The 23,531-nt window shown below is 50.1% G+C and overlaps 2 protein-coding genes across 3 annotated transcripts in view; both read left to right on the forward strand.

Moving 5' to 3' along the window:
* The window catches only part of BNIP3L (BCL2 interacting protein 3 like), a 51,796-nt gene that overhangs the window by 27,378 nt on the left and 887 nt on the right, over positions 1-23,531 (forward strand). The gene's annotated exons all lie outside the window — the stretch shown is intronic.
* The window catches only part of DPYSL2 (dihydropyrimidinase like 2), a 59,747-nt gene continuing 49,621 nt past the window's right edge, over positions 13,406-23,531 (forward strand). The window contains exons 1-2 of one of the 2 annotated variants that reach the window (XM_064638085.1): positions 13,406-13,542; positions 14,208-14,574. In XM_064638085.1, the coding sequence (XP_064494155.1) occupies positions 14,224-14,574 (351 nt within the window). In that variant the 5' untranslated portion in view covers positions 13,406-13,542; positions 14,208-14,223. Of the gene's footprint in view, positions 13,543-13,746; positions 13,832-14,207; positions 14,575-23,531 lie in introns of those variants that run through there. The other variant, XM_064638086.1, reaches the window with a different exon arrangement.

Genomic DNA, 23,531 nt, shown 5'->3' on the forward strand with positions numbered 1-23,531 from the left:
GGATTTGGCTTCCTTTTCTTCTTTAGGTTTATCCAGAGGCACACCAAAGATTTTCTGTTTATCAGAAGCAGCCCCTGGTGAATGTCTGGGTGTAAATGTTGGTCTGTGCTGTGGGGGTGGGTGTTCAGCCCCCTATTTTCTGTGAGCACGTGTGCCAAACACCCCCCACCCCTTGCCTGGCACCTGTGCAGGCCCCAGATGTGACAATCCTCTTGGAAAATCCTGCTGTTCCCCTCTGTGAAATGGCTCCAGCAGGATTTCCTTCCTCCCCTGCCACCTTTGGGCTGAGGGGCAGGGACAGCCCAGCCCCAGTTGTGTCCCACTGCCATCGACTGACAGCAGAGTTGGTGCCAGCTCCAGCTCCTCAGGACTTAGGCTGAGCTTAGCTGGCTCTGAATCCTGCTTTGTGGCCAAACTGATACAGCCCCGTGTCCTCTGCTGCTGGTTTTGTTCTTTCTCACTGGGATTTGTACCAGAATTCACGACCAATGCACATCCAAGGGCATTCCCCTCGTGGTTTTTACTTATTTATTTAATTTATTTAATGTACTTAACGCGTTTAACTGATTAATTTTTAGATCTAATTTATTCTCCTAAGTCCAGCTGTCTGAGAGTAAAAAAAAATATCTGAGTTTTCAGTAGGAAAAGCAGGACAAATGCAAGGAAAAGGCAGGTTTGGGCAGAGCTCGCAGAGGCCCAGGCTTGGTGATGGGTAACCAAGGCAACGAGGCCTCTCCTGAGATGAGAGTTTGCTGCAGCCCCCCCAGTTTGTGCAGGGAACTGGGCAGCACTGGGAATTCGGGAAGACAGGGTGAGGTGGGGGAGGCAAACAAAGACATCGATGGTGCTGCATCCCAGGGTGAGGGCAGGTCCCCGTGGGGGTGGGTGGGCAGCTGAGAGATGAGAACAGGGACTGCAAGGGCAGTTTTTGGGTAAAAGTAGTTCCCAGTGGGCTCTGCTTTCACGCTGTAATTCAGTGGCAGGACTCAGCCTGCAATGCTGCAATGAGAGGGGCCAAATGGAGCTGAAAGCCTTCCCTGAATGGGGAAATTCCTCTGGGTCTGGTTTTAACGGCTCGATTTGACGTGGGGATAAACGGGAGGGAGACACAGGGAGTGTCTTAAACCACTTTTGTGCTCCCCTCCTCTGTTAAGCCGGGGTTGAGGTATTAGGGGTGCCTTCATTTGCATTCCCAGGGTTAACAGGTATTAGGGCTGCCTTCATTTGCATTCCCACTAACAGGTATTAGGGCTGCCTTCATTTGCATTCCCACCGGGGTGTCCTTTGCCTGGTGGCCTCTTTCCCTTCACTCAACACCCCTCCAGCATCTCTCCTGGTCAATCCTGAGGTTTGATTTCAGGCTTTTAGGAAAGGATCTCTGGTGTAGGGAGGGGATCTTGTTGGGATGCATCTGAGCCACACCTGGTCTGGGGGCTTTCCTACAGCTGCAGGGGGCTGTTCTCTGTCCCTCTGTCCCAGCCAGTCCTTCTGGTCCAGGATTCCCGGGGCTTTTCCAGTGCCTGGACAATGGGATCTGCTGAGGGACGAGCTCAGTTTTGCCTCAGCACAGGTGGGATCTGGGATCCCCAGAGCTGAACCAACACCCCTGCACTGATTCCAGACCATCCAAGGCTGCTGAGCTGCCCAAGTTGTGTCGGATCCAGCCGGGGGGGCTGAGCCAGGGAGCGAGTCCAGCTCTGCAGGACCCTCCTGGCAAGGCCTGAGCCTGGTCCTGAACTCCTGGGCTGCAGAATCCCCTGCCATGCCCTTGGCACACCCACCCACCAGCTCAGCTTTCACGTGCTGGGAGTGGGCAAATCCCTTCCAAAGCTGAGAAACTGCCTGGATGAAGGCATTAGGGGAGTGGTCTGCAGCCACGGGCGTTTTTACTGCCCAGTGCTTCTGCCTCAGGAAGCCTTTTGTTGTGCAGCTTTTTGGCTGCTTCAGCACCTGGAGGGTGGAGGGGTGGCTGGTTGTGCTTTGTCTGCAGCTGGGCCTCCTCTCAGTGTGGTTTAAGCTAAAATTCAGCGATCTGCAGTGAGGGTTCCTCCAAGGGGGGTGTGCTGGGGCAGTGGAGCTGGTGGGTGTCACACAGAGCCCTGATGGGTGTCACAGATCCCCCATGGGTGTCACAGAGCCCCATGGGTGTCACAGAGAGCCCTGATGGGTGTCACAGAGCCCCATGGGTGTCACAGAGCCCTGATGGGTGTCACAGAGCCCCATGGGTGTCACACAGAGCCCCGAGGGGTGTCACAGATCCCCCATGGGTGTCACAGAGCCCCGAGGGGTGTCACAGAGTCCTGATGGGTGTCACACAGAGCCCTGCTGTCCGCCCAGCCTCTCCTGCCCTCTCAAGTGCTGCATTCTGCTCCCATTGCTATAGTAACTTTCTGCCTCCTGATTTTGTTATGAATGGCAGCGGGGAAGGCTCCGTGCGGGCTCCAGCTGATGCCCTGCTGTTCCAAACATCCTCGCGGCTCGCTTTCCCCGTTAACCCTTGAGCGGACGGGGCTTTTTAGCCGGGGGTCCCTTTGTGAGCCTGAGCTCCCTCCCTTTTGTCTCCGCGCTCTCAGCAACGAGCCACATGTGCACCGCACACAAAGAGGGGGATCCGGGGGCTTTGAACGCTCCGATCTTTGGAGTGCCGGGCATTTTTGGGGAGGTGGGAGCTGGCGGTGCAAGGTGAAGGAGACCCGGCAGCTCCGAGGGCTGACTTTGTGCTCCTTTATCGCCATCCAGGCATCCCCTCTCCGCACACAACGCAGCTCTTTTCCTCCTGCCGGCACATCCTCCCTCTGGGATTTGCTGGAAAACAGGAGATGGGTGGGTCTGTCCTGGGACCGGGGGGAGCAGCAGGTCACTGCTGGCTCTGCCCTTGAAGTGTCCCACGGAAGGGAAGGGGCTCGTCCCGGTTAAAGGAGTTGGGGACTCCCCCAGAACTGGGGGAGGAGCTCAGGAATTTGGGGTCGCTGGCACATCAACAGCCTTTGTTTAGAACAGAACCCAAAAGACCTCGGCAATGACCTAATTGGGAAGGGGGCACGTGCTCAGGTACCACCAAAGGGGGGTCAGAGGGGGCACAGTCACAGCTGAGAGAGTCTGAATCACCTCCAGTGAGGAGACAGGTTTCCAGAGACCACATTCCTTGTGTTCCCACATAGAATTAAACCACCTTCCCAACTTAATAATGATGACCATTTCCAGTCCTAGTGGTGACCATTTCCTCCCAGCAGCCTCAAATTTATCCTCAGTTAGAGCATCTTTTCTACCAGACCTGAACATTTCCCCCCCCCCAAGGATGATGGTGGAACATTTTCAAGGTTTGCCTTAACTTGAATTTTGTTTGTTGATGTCAGAGAGTGTGAATATATCCTATGTGCCCTGCCTTGAACTGAGAGAGATCCTTTGAAAAACTGTGTGCTTTAAAACCCTGCTTTTCCTAATTGACTGGACTTTCCCAGATTTGCAGATGATGGGAGCACTGGGCTTTAAAATCCTGCTTTTCCTAATTGTCTGGACTTTCAAAGATTTGCAGATGATGGGAACACTGGGCTTTAAAATCCTGCTTTTCCTAATTGACTGGACTTTCCCAGATTTGCAGATGATGGGAACACTGTGCTTTAAAATCCTGCTTTTCCTAATTGTCTGGACTTCCCTGGATTTTCAGAAGATGGGAACACTGTGCTCGGTGCTGAGCTGTGCACATGTTTTTATCAGCCAATATCAACATTCATATTCCTCGAATCTGATTTCTGAGGTGCTGATTAATTAGTGCAGCAGACTTCTTAAATAATTTCATCTTGTTATTGTGTCTTTTTGATCTTTGATCCCCACATCTGAAATAAGCCTCTACTCATTAAGGAATTAAGGACTCTCTCAGTTGCAGGTAATTAATATTAGGAGCACTCATGAGGCACAGGTGGAGGCAGTGATGGTGCCAGAGGTCACCAAAGGAGTCAGTTGTGAAGCCAAGCAGGGAACCCGAATTTTCCTTCCCCAAACAAGTGATGTTGAGGCTTCTCTTGCCAGGCTTTGGTGTTTGGGGTGGAACAGAACAAGCTGCTAAAGGGGACTGGTTTGCTTGTAAAGACTCACTCAAGTGAGTGCTTCACATACCTGCCAAAGCAGCCTCGAGATTCCAGTCCCCTGCCCTGCTCTGCCGAGCAAACAGGAAATATTTCTGTGCATATTTCCCCTCTGTAATGGGAATTTCTTGGCTTCTGTTTGAGAAAGAAAATGGGGAGTAATTGGAGGGAGATTGTTTGTTTGTTTTATCTCTGGGAGATTGGAAAAACCCAGATTAAAAACTAATTAGGCTCTAATGGACCTGGGGAGGATTCTGCCTGTTGTGGGGCTCAGACTTGGGAGTGTGGAGCTTTAAATCCTGGATATTCTTTACCCACATGTATGTATTGAATATAAACCTATCTATTGAGCCAAAATGGACTTGAGCACTTCACAGGTATGTACTGAATATAAACCTATCTATTGAGCCAAAATGGATTTGAGCCCCTTGTCAAAATGCTTGAGAGGGAATTTTTTTTTAAAGGGTTAAAATATTCGTAGTGATCTTAAACAAGTGCAGTTCTTCATTTTGAAATGAGAACATCTTTCTCTGCAAATATTTCCTTTGGTCCTACAAAAAGTAGAACTCAACTTTTAAAAAAAAAAACAACCACCTGCTCAGCCCCCAGATGAAATGTTTCCTACTGAAATGTTACATTTTGGTTCCCTGAAGTTTATCTAACAAATTGTTTTGCCTTGACCTCGGATCATTCAAACACAATCCCAGCACCCCAGGGCAGGGATTTTTTGCAGAGGATGTCACAGCATCTGAGGATGTCACAGATCTGCCCTTGTGGTCCTGCTCCCCTCCAGGAGCTACTGACACCCTGTGATTTCATCACAAGAGGCTTTTTGGGTGATTTCAGACAGATATTTCTGTGTATAAAGCACATGTTGGAGGGGAATGCAACTTGTACTCTTTTTGAAAGAGCAGCACCGAGTTTAGGGGGTGTTAAAGCAGCACCTGGGATGTTTCCATCCCCTGTGTGACCCATCCCAAGCTCTCGGAGCTGCAGTGGGATTGGGGATGGGGGGTTTGCCAGGAGCACCTTCTGCAAGGCCACAGGGGGCAAAGGCAGAGCCCAGGCAGGAGTTAATTCTCTGCCTGCTCGGGGAGGCACACAGATTTATGAAATAAAAGCTTGTAATGCAGTTTAATAAGATTAGATTTATTTAATAAGTGCAGCATGAGGACGTTGGTTGATGTCGACCGATGGGCTCTGCAGCACAGGGAGGGCTGGGATTTCTCTGCTGGGGCTGGGTTTGGTCCTTTCTTTGCTGCTGCTCTTGTTCCTGCCCCTGCCCAGAAATAGGGGCTGAAAGGTGTGAGGGCAGGAGCATCCCCAGACAGGGGATCTCCCCAGCAGGAGCCTGGCTGCTGTCTTGCCGTGTCAGAGGCTGCTGCTCTGCTTTGGGGTGAATTTGAATTTCTCTGCCTCATTTCCCCCGTGTACAGTGAGGCTAATAATGCTGCCTTTGTCTGGTCCTGCCTGTTTAAAATGTAATGAGATGAGATTTCCAGCACTGACAAATGATTTTGGGTGTGAGTGCTGGGCTGAAGGCTCTTCAGAAGGGCCTGAGCTCTCCCACTGGGCACCGTGGGCTGCTGAGGGTGGCAAAATGTTTCAGCAAAGGGAAGAACCTGAGCAGCACAAAAATCAGCCCAGGGCATGTTTCTGCTTGAAGCTTAACAGGAAAATTCAGTGACACCAAGGTGTCTCAGCAGTTTGCATCAGCTCCCCCAGGCAGCACAGCTGGGGAGAGGAGAAACCCCTGGGGAAACAAGAGACAGAAGGGGAAAACAAGGGACAAAATGTAAAAACAAGAGAGAAAAGGGGTAAAAACAAGAGGGAAAAGGGGTAAAAATGAGGGAAAAGGGGTGAAGACAAGAGGGAAAAGGGGTAGAGGCAAGAGAGAAAAAGAGTAAAGAGAGAAAAGGGTTAAAGACAAGAGGGAAAAGAGGTAAAAACAAGAGGGGAAAGGGGTAAAAACAAGAGGGAAAAGGGGTAAAAACAAGAGGGGAAAGGGGTAAAAACAAGAGGGGAAAGGGGTAAAAACAAGAGGGAAAAGGGGTAAAGACAAGAGAGAAAAGGGGTAAAAACAAGAGGGAAAAGGGATAAAAACAAGAGGGAAAAGAGGTGAAGATGAGAGAAAATGGGTAAGAACAAGAAAGAAAAGGGGTAAAAATGAGAGAGAAAAAGGGTAAAGACGAGAGAAAAAGGGTAAAGAGAGAAAAGGGTTAAAGACAAGAGAAAAGGGGTAAAAACAGGAGGGGAAAGGGATGAAAATGAGAGAAAAGGGGTAAAAACAAGAAGGAAAAGGAGTAAAAATGAGAGAAAAAAAGGGTAAAGAGAGAAAAGGGTTAAAGACGAGAGAAAAGGGGTAAAAACAAGAAGGAAAAGGGTTAAAGACAAGAGAGAAAAGGGGTAAAAACAAGAAAGAAAAGGGAGGTTTTTCTTGCTTTCCAAACCGTGGGCTTGGATGATTTGGTTTGATTTTGTGCTTCCAAATTCCCAGCATGAGGTTTTTGGTTTGACTGTTTGTCCTTCCCATTCTTCCTTCTGCCACTGAAGCAAATCCCAGTTCCCTTGGAGTGCTGGTCATCCAGGAAATCTTTGCCTGAGACCTTTGGGAAAGGTTGCTGCTTCTGTGTTAACAACATTATACACCTGCTGCCATGGTGATGTGGAGCACATGTGAAGCTTTAGTCCTGTCTGTTTTCACTTGACAGTGTTGCACTGCTTGGAAATCTGTTTTTTTATAGTTATTCCCCATTTTTTCCAGGTGGAAATGACACCTGCTTAGCCACGGTGTCCATTGGATTTCCAGTGCAGCAATTCCCTCTGCTGGACCATTGTCTCTGGTTGGCATTTTTGTTGCAGAGTAAAGCATGAAAATCTATTTATCAGGGGACTCAAGATGTTTTCTCTCTCCTTGGGTTCCCCAGATGGGTCATTGTGGATGTAAACCTGCCCAGCAGCGTGTTCAGAGCTGGTTTGAAATGCCTACCTGTGCAGACAGGTGCCCTGGGTTTAAAATAGGCTCTAAAGCCAGCACCAAACACGAGGGGAAGCTGCTTAATGCAGCTTAAGGGTAAGATGCTTTTGTGCCATGAACTGGCAGAGGTTTCAGCCACTGAAGCTGATGAACAGAACAATCAGCACAAGCAACACCTTCTGCATCACCTGGGCATCTCCTCCTGCCTCCCTTCTTCCCCTGGAGCCCGGATGGTGCCTCCCTCCCTTTGCTTTTCCCTTGTGGAGCTCAGATCTCTGCTGTGGAAAGCCTTGAGTCCCTGCTGAGGGACGGGGAGGGATTTCTGTGCTGGTGGGGGGTGTGTGTGAACGTGTGAGGAACATTCTCAGCACGGTTCTGATCCAAGGGGGGATTCAGTCGCTGCCTCTGGGGGCATAAAACTGGCTCCAGTGCCCAGGGGAGGCTTTTCTGAGCCCATCACCCTGTGCTGAGGGTAAATATGTCCCAGGATGTTCCTATCCTGTATTTAAGGAGCTCCAGCTCAGTCAATGAGAGGCAGTTTCCCTTGGTGGCAGTAAGAATTGCCACGAGGGAGCAGGGACAGAAAGGGAAGGTGAGGCTGCACTTCACCTCTGATCCACGTTGGCACATTAATCCAAGTAGTATTTGCTCATCTGGGCTGTTCTCAGCTCCAGTTTACTGCTGACTTCTGTTCTCAGTGCTGTTGTGTCCTGTCTCAAAGGAACCCAGGGAGCTGCAACACTCCAGCAGTGACTCATCCCCTGCTTTCTGCCCCTGGCTCTTGTTTTTGCCACCCCTGTTCAGGAGCAGTGCTCAGGAGGTGTGGGAGGCCACGTGGATCACGCTCTGGAGCCCTTGCAATGGGAAGATCTTATGGAGAGCGGGGAGGAGATCCCAGTGCCAGGACATAAATTGATATTCACTCATTTTTGGCCAGAGCTCCCCGGCTTGGAAGGGCTTTTTTGAAGCCGTGTTGCAATAGTAAAGATTTTCTTTATCCATTTTGGGTCCTTTTGGGGAAAGATGCTGGCAAAATTGGAGCTGATTCTGGTCCATAAATCAACAGCTCTTTCCTGTGGAGCCCCAGGTCCACATGGATGTTGGAGGTGGTGAGCCAGGAGCTGTCACACTGAGAGAGGGGTTCAGAGGAAATGTGAACATCTAATGATGCCTTTTTGTGGTTAGATGGCTGAGCTCTCCTAATGACACTGTCTGGAAGAACAGATCCTCAGTCCTCAGCTGAAATCCATCTTTTCCAGGGCTTCCAAACGTCACTTACAGGCCTCAAGGAAATCAGCAGTTCTGCTGGAAGTTTTGTCTTAAATCCTGAATGGTTCAGAGAGATTCCCATTCTTTCTGTCCATGATTATCATCCTGGGAATAGCTGAGAAAAATCTGATTTCAGGGCAGGCTGGTACCTTCCACATGCTGAATTAGTAAGGAGAGATTTTGGTGGCAGCAGGGCTCTCCACTCCCTCTGCAAATCCATGGGAATTGTGTGCCTAATTCCCATTTGTGCCTTTGGAAAATCCCCTCGTAATTGACTAAATATTTGTACTCCTGGCTGTGGGCACGGGTGGCACAATGTGGCTTTCAAACCATCTGTTTCCATGGACTAAAAGCCACTGGCAACAAACCTTGATTGGCAGAAATTCGCCAGGGCTGGTTTGCATTCGCCGAGGTTGCCGAGGACAAAACCATAAAGGAAAAGTGAGGCACAGGAGAAAGGGAGATAAAAAAGGACCACGGAAATAAATGAGCTTTGTTCCAGCGTCTGAATGGACTTTACTCATTTATCAAAGGACTTTCTTCTGGCCTTTAATGTTTCTGAAATAATGTGTCTCGTCTTTGAGTGCCCCACGCCAAGAAAAGCTGTCAGCCACTCCAGCAATTATCATATCCCAGAGGGAGCTTGGTTAATGATTTCTCTGCAGACAACTTGGTCTTTCAGTTTTCGTGCTCTGCCAGAACAATTCCAACCCAGTGAAGCATTTTAGGATCGGGCTTGATTCTTAATGTCCAAGGAATATTCTGGAAAGGCAGTTGTTCACTGCCACCTCTCGATGCTGAGCCTGCACCTTAGGAAGTTCAAATTACAGGGAGCAGCAATAGGTAAAGCAACACCCAGAGAGAGGGAAGGTGGCTTTCCCAGCTTGTGGTTCTGAAATTCAGACGTGTACATGCAACAGGTTGGTGTTTTTGATGTTGGGGACAGCACAGGCTGTGCCAGGCTGTGCCCTGAGCATCCCTGAAATTCGGTTCTTGGTTTGTATTCAAGCTTTGTTCAGCTGCTCTTTGAAAACCATGGAGTGGTTTGGGTTGGAAGGGACCTTAAAGCTCATCCCGTTCCAGGGGCAGGGACACTGCCAGGGGCAGGGACACTTTCCACTGGACCAGGTTGTTCCAACCTGGCCTTGGGCACTCCCAGGGATCCAGGGGCAGCCACAGCTTCTCTGGGAATTCCATCCCAGGCCCTCACCATCCTCCCAGGGAAGAATTCCTTCCCAACATCCCATCTAACCCTGCCCTGTGGCAGTGGGAAGTGACTCCCCCTCGTCCTGGCACTGGGTGCTCTTGTAAAAAGTGAGTTGGGATGTCTTGGTGGGATGGAAGAGCTCAGAAACCCCCAGAGCCACGGATGTGACGCAGGGTAGGGATAAATCCTGTGCTCCTGAGTTTTTCCAGGCAGGCCACAGATGCCAGGGCACTTCAGCACAGAGAGAATATCACTGTGTGAGTAAAGAGACCCAATTTTCCCCTTGTTTGACAGGGAGCCAGCCCGTCCATGTCTTTGTGCTCACATTTCCCCCTTTATATTAACATAAAATTCCTTCTGCAAAGGGATCCTTGTGAAATCCTCGTGCTCTTCACACCATCCTTTCCTCCTTGTCTTTGCTGAGGCAAATCCCCAGGCAGGGATTGTCTTTTCTCGGGGTGCTCTGAGTGCTGAAGGCAGTGAGTGCTCGTGGCACTCAGCACTTTTGTGCAGCAGCATGAAAGAGGCTTTAAATTAGGGCAGTTCTGCCACTCTCCTGTGCAGTTCCAGCTCTCCATTCATCACTCCACCTTTTTGTGGTGCTGTTACTGCTGGAAGTCACTTGCCAAGAGTGTGAGGATGTGAAGAAAACCTCATGACGTGACTCCACTCGGTTTCTCCCTTTTGTTCATTTTATTCTGTGCTGTGTGGGTTTTATCAGTGATAAAATTACCTCATTTTCATTTATTGCTAAACAGTTTACCTGCAGATAAGTGTCCAAGTTATTCTGCTCTGCATGTCCCTACAACTGATACTTCAAGAACTAATTAATGCTCATTACAGGATCAGAGTGAAGAGCTGCTGCATGGAGACTAAATGTGTGACTCCAGCTGCCCTGGTTTGTTTCTCAGGTGGTGTTTGGGTAACTCCAGTGTTTCTCCACCTTTGTAGGACCAAGAATGAGCTGTTTTCTGAGGAATTTTCATATTGATCCTGGGTTTATGAATTTCAGAGGAGGGTCACTGTCATTTTCAAAGCGATTTGTGTGGTTCTCAGTGAAAATAGGCACCCTGTGGGATTGTTAAACACACAGGTTATCAGATCCCAGTGATTTTTCAGCAAAATGTGGTTATTTCCATGCTTAGAGCTTGGGCAAAAAAATTGCTGGTTTACTGTGTTACCATCCAGGAATTGTGCTATGTAGCTGTAAACTCAAAGTGAAATATAACTTACATGCCCCTATAATCTTTTTATGATAACAAAATTGATGGGAATCTGATCTGTCTGATTGGGAATTCTGGGATTTTAAACAAGATCTGTGTGCCAGACATTATAGAGGCTCAATGGGACTCACAGAGACAATAAGTTTCTGTGTCTAGTCCCAAAATCAGAGTGATTTGGGGGGTCTGAGTTCTCAGTGCACTGGCTGGTGCAGCTTTATTCAGGATAACACACTTTCTGGAGGAAGAAATTCCTCAGGAATGGAGCTCTGGAGTCATGTAGGCACATGGAAATGTTTCAGTTCCAGTGTAACAGAAATAGTAGAGTTTGCTGTAGCTGGGCATTGCTCAAGATCTGATACTTGAGTTTCACAGGTGGAAATGAAACCTTTTTAAAATTCCCTCCTTTTCTTTCAGGGTCCACGAAAGGAGCACAAAGGCAGAGGGAGGACTATGCAGACACCCTGTAAAGCACCCAAAAAGGAGAATACAAAGGAGGATGTCTTTTAGCGGTTCAGTGACTCTTTTGGGGTGCTTGAGTTTCCTTATGGGTGACAAATCACCTTTGCTTTGATATGTGAGGCCTGTCAGAGACTCAGCAGATGTCTTTGAGATGTCTTTGACAGACTTCCCGTGAGCAGGACTGGAAATACAAACCCCAAATAACTGAAGGCACTGCTGAGTGTGTCCTCAAGTGCCTGTGGAAAGGGGAAACACTCGGACATGGATGTTCAGGGGCTGCTTGTTGCCCATGTCTTGAGGGGTTGTTGTAAAAGAGTCAGATCTGTCTGGCAGGAAACTTGAGCTTTTGGGAGTGACCTTTCTCAGCTCTGAATGTTTGGAGGTTTAGCTCTGCCTGCAGGATTCATTCTTGCCTGGGTCCCCTCCCAGCCTCCGCCTCGCTGGCAGATCATTCCCTCCCCTCCCTCCCCAGCTCCCGTGGCCATCTGAGCATCTCCAGGGCTGTGCCAGGAGATGAATGAGCTGCCTTTCAGCCCAGCCCTGGAAGCCACTGCCTGCATTTCAGCAAAGTGCAGGACGTGTCAGCACAATCACTTCCAGGCTTTGCTCCGGCTGGAGCCTCTGTCAGCACTGGCTGCAGCTCCTGGGCAGCGATGCCGTGGCAATTAATATTTATAAACCCTCGATAATACAGCACTTGTGTGTACCTGGGAGACCATCTGTTGGCCTCCAATCCCCGACCAAGCACCTGAGATCAGTGTGGCCGGTCCCAGAAGGGGAAGGAGGTGGGGCTGTGCCCCTGGAGAGCCTCGGATTCCTCCCTCCTTCATTAGTTACCAGAGCACATCACCCTCATCCTCCAGGGCCAAGCTGCAGGCTTATTCCTTTCCTTTTAGTCTGGAGTCTTTTATCACTGTGCTGTGCATTTATTACAGGCCTTCACTCAGTTGTGACCTTGGCTTTGGTGGTTTTCCACGTTTTGGTACAAAGGCCTTGTCTTGGGTGTGGTTTGCAGGGAGAGAAGGCTCCGAGATTATTATTTTTGAAATGTATCTTTATTTATTGCTTTTAGTGTTTTGAGGTGTTTTGGTTTTTTTTTTTTGTTTTGAATCTTGCAAAGGTGCTTAGTGGCCGTTTGGACACAGATGCTTCTCAATTAACAATTAATGTATGCATGTGCAAAGATGCAGATCAATGAATAATGCATAGCAATAACCAGCTTGGCCGTGGGGTTTGGGCTGCAGGAATATTACATATGGATTAGCCCAAAGGCCCCAGATCACACGTGAATAACGTGTATCAGGTGGAGGCAGCCCCGCTAAACCCCCTGTGTGCTGCACCTCTTACCTTTGTGATGAAAATGCCTCTGCTCCCACATCCCGAGGGTCCCCCGGGGTCCGGTGGGCTCTGCCCAAAGCAGCCCCTCGGGAATGCCCACAGCCCTCCCCCCGCCTGGAGCGGCTCGTTTAGGGACAAACCCCAGGGAAGAGGTAAAAGAGGAGCCCAGACAGGCGGAGCTGGGGTGGGTTTGGAGCCCGGCAGGGAAGGGGCTGCGGTGGGCGGCGAGTGCCCGGCGGGCTCCGACCCCCCCGGGCCGGGCGCGGGTGGTGCTGAAGGGACAGCGCCGGTGGCCGGGCCGGCCGGGGGGCCTCATCTCCCATTTACCCCCGTCTATCTCTGCCTCCCATCTCCTTCTGCCCCATCTCCCCTCGCTCCTCCATCTCTCCTCTGCCTCCATCCCCCCTTTACCCCCATCTCTCCTCTGCCCCGTTTCCCCTGTCCCGCATCTCCTCTCTTCCCCATCTCCTCTCTGCCTCCCCATCTCTCCTTGCTCCCCATCTCCCCGTGGTTCTCCATCTCCCCGTGGTTCTCCATCTCCCCTCGCCCAGTGCAGGGTCACTGTCGCTGTCACTGTCACCAGGGGCAGGGGCGCAGGGGCTGCTCTGTCTCCTCCTCTGCGAACCTGCCCTCCGCCGGAGCCGCCTCTGGCTGCCTCCCCTGCTCCCCCGCGGGGCCAGGCGGGGGGCTCCTGGCACTGCAGAGCCTTAATTGCCTGGCAAGGTCACTAATTTCGGCTCCCGGAGGTAAGCCCCGCTCGCCGGCTCGTTTCCCCGTCTCCCCCGGTTCCCACACCCCTCTCCCATCTGTCTCTCTTTCTCATCCCCTCTCCAGTGCCATCAATCAGCCCTTTGCCCCCCGCGGGGAGGGTCCGCGCCGGCGATGCCCCAAAGGCCGGGGAGCTGAGTCAGCATCGCCGCAGCCCCGCTGACCCAGGCGCGATCCCAGCTGCTCCCGCCCTCCGGCTCCGCCGCGCCGGGAAAAGTGAGGAACAATGGGATTCCCGGAGCACTGCCCGGCTCCACCATTGCGGGGCTGGGGGAGGCAGGGGAGAGGGCGGGGGGAGGGAGGAGGGCAGAGCCCCTCTGTGCCCTGCCCGAGGGGTGCCCGCTGCCCATCCCCTCCCTGGACCACGAGCCGCACGCCGGGGAAGGGGAGGGGGAGCGGGTGGGTGGCTGGGCGTGAGGGGGGCTGTTGCTCCAACCTGATCGAGTCCATTTGCCAATTCACCACTCGCATCACTTCCGGAGCAGTCCCCAGTTTCTGCTGCAGAGTGAGCATTTTTTTTTTAATTATTTTTTTAATTTTTTTTTTTTTCCTCTCTCTCTCCTTTTCCCTCCCTCCCCATCTGGATGCTGGGAACTTGAAACCTCCTCCCTTGATTGCAGCAGGATCTGCCCCATCCTTTTCCCTCAACTTTGCGCTGCATCAAAGAGCCACAGGCTGGCCGGTGCCTGTGATGGGGGCAGGGGACCTGCGGGGCACAGCCCTTTGCAGCTGATGCTGCCGTGTCTTTAGGACCCAGAGCCATCGCTTTCCCATCGCTTCCCCTTTTTTTTTATCCACCTCTCCTCTCCCCGCGTGTGTGCTCGTGTGTGTGTGTGTGAAGGACCCTCCTGGTTACTGCTGTTGTTATTCCCCCTCGGCAGGGAGACCACCCGAGCCATGGCTGAGAGGAAGCAGAACGGGCGGCAGGGCGAGGAAGAAGAGGTGCCAGCCTTCTTCAAAAACCTGGGCTCGGGCAGCCCCAAGCCCCGGCAGAAATTCTGTGGCATGTTCTGCCCGGTGGAAGGTTCCCTGGAGAACAAGACCATCGACTTCGACTCGCTCTCGGTGGGCCGAGGATCCAACAAAGTCGTGGCAAAGCAGAAGGATGTTGCCCACCTGGGTCCGGATGCTCCGTCCGTGTATTCCAGGCAGAGCGGGAAGGGAGGGGAACCATCTGTTGATTTCGGGAGAAAGGTGGAGATCAGGAGTGCCACGGGGAAGGAGGCGCTGCAGAACCTGAATGACAAGGTGGGTGCACGTATTTATATCCGTGTGTGTGTGTGTGAGGTGAACTCGAGCACACCACAGGCTGCAGAGGGGATGCATCCTTTCACATCCAGCTTTTACGTCCCCTGCATCCATGTGGCAGCCTGTGGGAAGCAGCACCTCTCCCGGAGCCTTCTCTCCAGACCTCTCTGCAGGTCTGTGTGTGTGCACAGGGAGGGGGCAGAAGAAAAAAGGAGCCCCCCCCTGCCCCCACAAACACCCTTCCCTTCCCCTCCCCGCCCTCCTGGTTGAGGAGAACCCCCGACTTTTCTGTTCCTTGGGCAGATTCCCCCGGCACAAGGGCAGGGAAATGCCCCACCCAGGCGGCGAATGCAGCTCACAAATGCGATTGTTAAGCAAAGGAGCATCAATGAGCCTCCACCTACAGGGATCAAATCCCTGCAGGATTCTTCCAGGGGAAACACCTGCCCCTCCTCCCAGGCACCGGAGTGACCCCTGGGAGCTGTATTTCCATACCAGTTTTAAGCAGGGCCTCTGGCTACAGTGGGAATTTTTGACTCGGGAAGATCTGGGACTTTGACAGGAATGTGGCATTCTCCTAAAAACCCTCTGAACTCCTCCCAGGTTTTTAAGACTCCTGAGGATGTTTTCTCACTCTCTGTATGTGCCAGGGTGTCATAAAGCCCATCCCCTTCCCGAGGCAAAACCCACTGAACCCAGAGGTCTGGCTGACCGTGCCCACTTGGTTTTCACCAATAAATAGATTTAAACGAGCTTTATTCAGAGCTGAACCATGGAATACTCTGGGCACTCCTCTGACAATGCTGGCTCCTCTGCAGAGGCTGCAAGAGCAGGAATGAAGGAAGCAAAACCCACCAGCAGACTGATGAACTCCTGGCTCTGGGGCAGGAGTTTCTCCCAGTGGGTTTAGAGCAGTCCTGTCTTCTGGAAACTGTTTCTAGGATGTGCCTGCTGATTTTTAATGGGTTGCATGTGCAGGGCAGAAAATCTGCCTGGAATTCAGAATATGGGCTTGTTCATCATTTTCCCCTGCTTTCAGAAAAGTATTCCTGGAGGTCATGTTATAAAAATAGAAATCAGGGACTCATCCTGCCTGAATCACCCCCAAGGCTCCATCCACCCTATTTCCACCCTTGAGCTGCTCTCCTGAGCTCACAAAGGCAGGCCCAGCTTTGCACAAGTCCTGCACACCAGCCTTAATTAGGAGGGGGATGTGCCCCACGCTGCTCCAAACCTGATTTTCCAAACCCAGACAAAAGTTTGCCACCCCACATGCCTGAGGTTCGCTTTGACCATGTTGGAGTGCCTACTAATGGAGTAGTTCTCCATGATTAATTAGTCTCGTTGGACTAATCAAGGTGCATCTCAAGAATAAAGGGCCTTTTCATCTTGAGGAGTCAAAGGTTCTGCAATTCAGGACACTTTAAGAACTAATTTTGGACAATCTGATGTCCTGTGGGACAGAAGTACAAACAGGTGATATATCAATTCTGAAAAGATCAATTATTTTCTGATTAAATGGTACCAGCATAATAAAAACTTTAATTACAGTACTGTGAAAAAGCAGAATCCACACAGAATATTAATAACAATTTTTAAAAATTGTGTTATTTGGTTCTATTTTTAAAGATTGGTGTATGAATGTTAATCGAGGGTATGAAATAGTGGGATGGTGCAAAACACTTGAGTTGTTTCTCATCAGCTTAACAAAACACTGATGCCAGTGGATGGTGTTGTGAGGGGTTGTGTATATTTGGGTAAGTGCAGTCTGTTGTGATGAATGACATGCTATGGATTGGCACTTTATTGCAGGAATGTTTTAGCTTTGTTTTTCCAGCTGACTGCACCCAAAGCTTGAATCAATGGTTAAATCCTCAGCAGGTAAAATTGGCTTTGTGGCTTTAAACCAGAGTCATCCTCTCTGTCACTTATAGAGAGATCTTGTCTTAATCTCCACTGGAATAATTAACAAAGCAAGGATGGACAAGCTATTTGTTATTTTTCTTTCTGAGGTCTTAGCTGTCAAGAGGATAAAAAAGGGAATGTAATTATTCCACATTAAATAGCAATATATTGTCCTGCAGGCCAAGATAAGGGTAATCAAATCTCTTTGTGCCTGTCCTGACCAGGCCATTCTGTAGGCATCTGTCATGTGCTGCCTCTGGGTCATTGCTGCCTCATAATTCAGGGTTAAGACCATCTCTGGAGGCACCAGGAAGGCTCAGTCTCAGTTTAAGCAGCGTTTGCAGCTCAGCCTCTGGAGACAGCGTGACCTGTTCAACAGGTCTGAGCTCAGAGCTGAGCCAAGCTCTGCTGCTTCCAGCTGCTTCCAGGGAACTTGGAGAGTCCCCTGTGCTCCTATTTCCCATCTGAACTTTGTCATCCTCCCTGTTCCCACTGCTGCTGGCTGGTTCTGGAGCTGCTGGTTGTGTCTGAGCCCAGCTTAGTGCTCTGAGGCCTGAGCTCAGCACTGGGGCAGGTCAAGGATGTCACGGTCAAAGCTGGGATTTCTTCAACAAGGCAGCAAACCCTTGGCCTGGATCTCCTGGCCTGGCTCTCAGGAACTGCTGTGCACCTGCAAACACATGTCCTGTGCTGGGATCTGGTGGATTTTGTGACAGCACCAGGGCAGGGACCTGTGGAAATCAGTCATGGAGTCATCCAGGTTGGAAAAGACCTCCAAGGTCACAGAGTCTACCCTGTGCCCCATCCCCACCTTGTCCCCCAGCCCAGAGCACTTCCTTGGGCACCTCCAGGGATGGGGACCCCAAACCTCCCTGGGCAGCCCCTTCCAATGTTTAACAACCCTTTCCATGATGGAATTTCCCCAATATCCAACCTGACCCTCCCCTGGTTGAGCTTGAGGCCATTCCCTCTCCTCCTGTCCCTTGTTCCCTGGCAGCTCCCCCCTCCTGTCAGGGGGTTGCAGAGCCAGAAGGTCCCCCCTGAGCCTCCTTTTCTCCAGGCTGAGCCCCCCCAGCTCCCTCAGCTGCTCCTGCTGCTCCAGCCCCTTCCCAGCTCCATCACCTGCCCCTCTCAGGACTGACTCTCCAGACCCCTCCCCAGCTCCACTGCCCAAACACTGCTTTGCAGTCAGTGCAGAACCTGGAAGATGCCTGGTCCCAGAGCAGGGAGCTGCTGGAATGGCATCCCAGGGCAGTTTTCCTCTGTTCCTTAGATGATCAGTCTGGAGAGAGGTGCATTCCTCCACGGTTGGTAAACCTTGGCCATCGCTCTCTTCACCTGGGTCATTTCTCTGAGTGCATTCCCCAGATTTCCCACGTTTGTGGGAATTCTTATTCCTTCTGCCTGGCTCACCTGTTGACACTTTTGGGACAGAGACAGTCTTCTAGGGAATGTCTACAGAGAAAAACAAGGGGGATCACAAGCCTGGGACTTTAATCTGGTTTGCATGGAGAGCCTGAGTAGGTGCTGAGACACTTCAACCCAAGGACAAGCCCTGGCATCCCAGATTTCCTCTTCCTTTGCCACCTTGTCATTACTCCAGTGATTCAGGTGGCTCCCCTGAGCACCTTTACATCCCTTTTTTTGCATCCCTTAGCAGCAGCTCATGGGCCTTTGGGAAGAGGAGAGAACTGTGTGTAAACTGCTGGTCTAAACCAACAAAGCCTATTGTAATAAGTAACAATAATGAACAAACAGAGAGCAGGAAAATATTTTTGTTTCAGAATTGACAGGAGAGGACTTGCTTGCAAAACACTGTCATGAAGCTTGTGACATGACTGGACTTTTTCCTAAAACCTCAAAGCTCTCAGGATCATAGTTGTTCGTTCCTGGAGAGAAATAATGAATAACAGGATGTTGTTGAGAGCTCAAATAATCACAGACTCTGGAACATTAATGGAACTGTTGTGTAAAACAAAGGAGCTGTTCCAGACAGCTGGAAATGCAGTTCTGAGTTCAATTTTCTACAATGCCTGCAATTTTTCTAGCCTTGTTTCCACAATCACTGCTTGCAAAATAATCCTACAGGAGCATGACTTGCATGTTCTTCCAGTGGGTCCTGATGGTTTGTCTGACTGGGGCAAAAACCCAAACAGTGATGGGCACAAATGCCAAAGTCCTCTTAACTTCCTATATCCCTCTCAGAGCCACCAGTCTGCTGTTCCACACATCCAGTGGGGGTCTTGTGGGGTGGTTTTATATCCAGAATTTACCAGCACCACCTTTTCATTCAGGAATGAACAAAGGGCTTTGGTGCAGAGCCTATGGATTATTTGGGCTAAAGACTGGAGGGGACAAATTGAACCCCTGGGGCCAGAACTCCCTGCTCAGCTTGGAGCTGGTGCAGGTTTTACCTCACAGTTCCTTGGTGTGCCACCCTTCTGGCACTGCCTTTGATGTGAACATCTGTTTTTAGCAGGTGCTGAGCAGTCATTTAACTGTTTTTCACCTCCCCATGTCACTTGTCTGTCCCGTGGCACATTAAATCTGAGTGACTCTGCTGGGATGTTGTAAAGTTGGGAAAGGACAGCAAAGCTCATGTGAAGGTTGTGTGTGTGTGAGTGTGTGTTCTGCATCTTTTGGTCTAAAAAGTGGCAGAATCTGGAAGCAGCACTGCAGGAAACCTCCCAAAAAACCAAACCCCTCTGCACTTCTGGGTGAATGGTAATGTCCTGTTCTGTGGTCACCTCCCAGAGGGCAGGAATGAGTCTCAGGGTGGAGAACAGAGGACAGAATTTTAATTTATCACTGAGTAATGATTGTCCTGTTCCTCAGAGGTGGGCAAAGCTGGCTGGAACAACGGGGACAGCAGTTGCTGAGAGCCTGATGCTTTGCCCTGAAGGTTTTTAGGGAAGGAGAAGGGATTATGATCACAGAATCCCAGAACAGTCAGGGTTGGAAGGGACCTCTGGAGATCATCTAGTCCAACCTCCAAATAATGGCAGGAAACAGTGCAAATCCCTGAAAACAGGCATTTCTTGGCCCCTACCCATGGTTCCCATGGCCTGGGGATGCCAGAGGGGGGAAAGGGCAGGGCAGTGACAGGGATGCCCAAATGTCCCATGCCCTCGTTCCAGAAATTCTCCATTTAGAGTGCAGGGCACAGCAGGATGTGGCTGTGAGTGGTTTGGAGAGGACAGCACATTTTTGCTGTGAATTGTACAACCCCTGACAGAGCAATCCCTGTCTAGAACCCTGAAGAGGGCTGGCTCATTCCTGATTATGTGACATGAGGGTAAATTCCCTGGGGAGCAGCAGCTCGGGCTCGTTTAAGGCCAATTCCATTGGATGCACCTGAAAGGCGCAGGACATTTCCCCCAACAAACACACCACGACAGTAATAGCCTCTTTAAAAGGTTATTTCTGAACCTTCTGAAGGCTTCCTGGGACAGCAAGAGAAACAAAATCAATTGGAAGGTTAATTTTAATTTGCAGATCGAATGCACGTTTTTTATCAACCTGTTTGTGTGGCCAGAAAGTGAAATCTCCCCCTTGGAACCTAAAATAGTCTGGATTCAAAACCAATTAAGCTGTTCCTCTGAGAAGTTGTATGATTTTTACCTCTTCCACGTTTCACCTCTGTGGTCATTTCCATTTCATGACACTTATCTTTTTCACCTAAGAGAATAAAGCAAGAGATGCTCATTGGCAGGTGTAATTCCCCCCTGTTATTTAATTTATAGCGACTGTTCTTTCATCATGTTTTGGGAAGGACAGATGTAACTCCTCCTGCCATGTATCAGCCTGGATTTAATGCTCCCAATGCTTCCTGAGGTGCAGGGGGTTGCTGGATCCATGGGAAATTCCTTTCAAGTCATTGAGACTGGGCAGAGGTTGGAGTGGGGAGAACCACAGCAGAAAATTAGGGTGAACTCCTGGTGGGTGAACTCCTGAAAGCTCTTTTAGCCCAGTCCTGCTCCCTCTGATCACAGCAGCAAGACCCTCCCTGAGGTTTGGAGGGGGGATTCTCCAACAGGGAATGGGATTATTTGTGTCTGACCAGCCTAAAGGGAAATTCAGAGCCAGAATTTCAGACCCTTCCAGGAACTGCTTCAAATCCATCTCCCGTCCCTCTTTCCACTGCACTTCAAAATGTGTATTTCCATTTGAAAGGTGGTTTTGTTTTTTAATTCCATGGCAAAATGTCCTTTTGGATAAACCTTTAAGAATCCAGTAGGAGGAAAAGCAATTGGGTGTTGCAGAAATTCTGTGGAGTTTGTTGCCATTACACTAAAATTCCACAGAGGAAGAAACTCTTTTAATAATTTTTTTTTCCCCAACCATCCAGCAGCTCCACAGTGGGAATAAAAATTCTTTGCCAAGCAAGTGCTTTATTCACAGAATCTGAGAGTTAGGATTCAGAGCTGATGTAAATTGATTTCCACTGGTGCCTGTGATGATTTATTTTAGCACAGATTATCACTGCACAGAGATTCTCGTCTTCTTGTGCCATTTTCCCTCCAGACCTTTCCAGAAGACAAATTTAGACAAATTTTAACATGAGATAAGTTTTTGCTGCAAAGATCTTCTCCTTCCCTCCTGATCACCTCAGGTGTGTTTATACAGCAGGTAACATCCCCTCCTCACCTTGGTTTAGCAAGGCTAAATAAGTCAGTTTTTCCATTTATATTAATCTTTAAATTAGGTATTTTGACAACCTTGTAGCTCATTGCTAAAAGGAAACAAAATTGGGCCATATTGGTGTGATGGAGCTGGAAGGACACCCCTGGGAGCTCAGTTTTGTCCTAAATCACTTGAACTTTTAAAAAATCTGGTGCTGTGTGGGTGTTGACTATTGAACAACTGTGTTTTGCAGCCCTTTAATCTCTTCATTTATTTTATTCTGCACTACTTAGGTTCTTGATGAGAACCTGAAGATTGGTTATTGCTTTGTGACCCCAGGCACTGCTGGATTGGAGTTATGGAATAGATGGGTGTGGAATAGATGAGTGTGGAATAGATGAGTATGGAATACTCAGCCTCCAAGTTCTGCTGCTCTGCATTAAGCCCATGTGCAGTAAGGAGCCTTTTATTTTTTTTAAAAAAAAGGAGTTGAAATATCTGTCTTTGAGCAGCTGAAACGGGCTTTAGATGGCTCAGTGTGCTGAGAACATCATCACCCTCCAAGGGTTTCTGTTTCTTCTCCCAGCACTGGACCTGTGGGAGATGGATGGATGGATGGATAGATGGATGGATGGATGGATGGATGGATGGATGGATGGATGGATGGATGGATGGATGGATGGATGGTTTCCTGGGCCCGTGTTTGTGGTTAGAACCCTGTTGGTGCTGCCAGGGCAGGAGCTTGAACTTGGCAGCTGGATTTAGCATCTTTAATCTGCTGCCCAAGGGCCTCGGTGCCACCTCTCAGCCCCTTGAGGTGGTTCCTCTTACTGAAGGCCCCCTCTGACCTGAGAACAGAGGCACAAAATCGCTCAGATCTGAAGCTGAGGAGCAGAACTTGTGTTAAAGAGCAGAAAAGGAACAGTTGCACTGCCTAAATTTAGAGATCTGAGGCAGATTCTTGTTTCCACATTCTGAGCAAAAACATGCTGAGGCTTCAAAACTTCTCCCAGCACGGATCAGAGGGGCAGGGAAACTCATTTAGTATTGTCTATTCTAATCATTAAATCAAAATAAAGCCCTACAGGCTGACAAATTAATCGTTTTGCCACTGTCATAATGAGCCACTTTTTCATTTGCCACTAATTGGATATTAACTGATTGGCATATCAGCTCCTTAATGCTGCCTGATGTCCTACCTATAGCCAGGAAAAGCTCCTTGACCCCTTTCCTTATAAATCCCTGTGGATGGAAGGACATAGAAGGTCCTGATAGGCGTCTGTTTGAACAGATGTTGCCTTTATAATGATTTATTTCTGACATATACTAAAGGTTTCATTTCTTCACGTGTTGGGGGTGTAAAGATCATCACATTTCTTTGACAGGAGAAACTTGTGTGATGTGAAATTCCCTCCTGGCTGAGGGAAGGAGGTAAGTCTTGGGTCATCAACTGTCATAGCCTTCAAGCAGCAATGGATTTGTGCTATTTGTGGGTTCTCCAAAAGGTGTGTTGTGCCTTTCCCCAGCACAGCTGATGCCAGAGGAATCTGCCTGCTGCCAAATCCCACCTCATCCCTGCACTGGGCCAAGTGCACCGTGAATAACGAGGAAAATATTTATGCCATTTAACACATTTCTTTCCTTGAAGTACCAGCTTATGGAGTTCAGGGAGTGAGAAATTTAACACTCCAAGTGTGACTGAAACATGGAACACGGAGTTGGCAGCACTGGAATAGTAAGGAATGGTCGGAGGGACCGGAGAGGACCCCCATGCCTGGGTGTGTAGCTCTGAGCCCACATTTCCCTGGCACTGAAGCTCAGGTTAGTGACCACAGGTGTGTGTGGGGGGGGTGGATCCGGGATGGATTTTCTGAACAAGGTGTGGGAAAAGGCAGACTGGGAAACCAAAGGGCCGGGAGCAGCTTCAAACCTTGGGTTTCCTCGCCGTTTGCTGCTCGGGAGCGGCTCCAAACCTTCATTTCTCCGCTAAAATTGGCTGATCGGGAGCTCCGGGAGGGGCAGGGTGGGACAAAGAAGATGGAAGGCGGTGCTTTCCACACCTCCGCTCCTCCCGGGGGTCTCGCAGCCCCGGCGGGGGTTGGGTTGGGGTTTCCACATCCTCCTGGATGGGGAGGTCGTCTCCTCTCCTCCCGAGGCTCTCACAGCCCTGGTGGGGGATGGATGGGGTGTCCGCATCCCATGGGATGAGGGGGATGCTTCTTCCCCTCCCGGGGGTTTCAGAGCCCCGACGGGGGATGGATTGGGGTGTCCGCATCACCGGGCATCGGGGAGGGTCCCCTCCTCCCATCTCCGAGGGTCTCGCATCCCAGTCGGGGGATGGATTGAGGGGTGTCCGCAGCCCCCGGGATGGGAGGGGTCGTTTCCTCTCCTCCCGGGAGTCCCGCAGCCCCGGCGGGCTCGTTTGGGGG

Source organism: Pseudopipra pipra, chromosome 28 (assembly GCF_036250125.1).
Source record: "Pseudopipra pipra isolate bDixPip1 chromosome 28, bDixPip1.hap1, whole genome shotgun sequence".
In the NCBI taxonomy this organism is placed as follows: domain Eukaryota; kingdom Metazoa; phylum Chordata; class Aves; order Passeriformes; family Pipridae; genus Pseudopipra; species Pseudopipra pipra.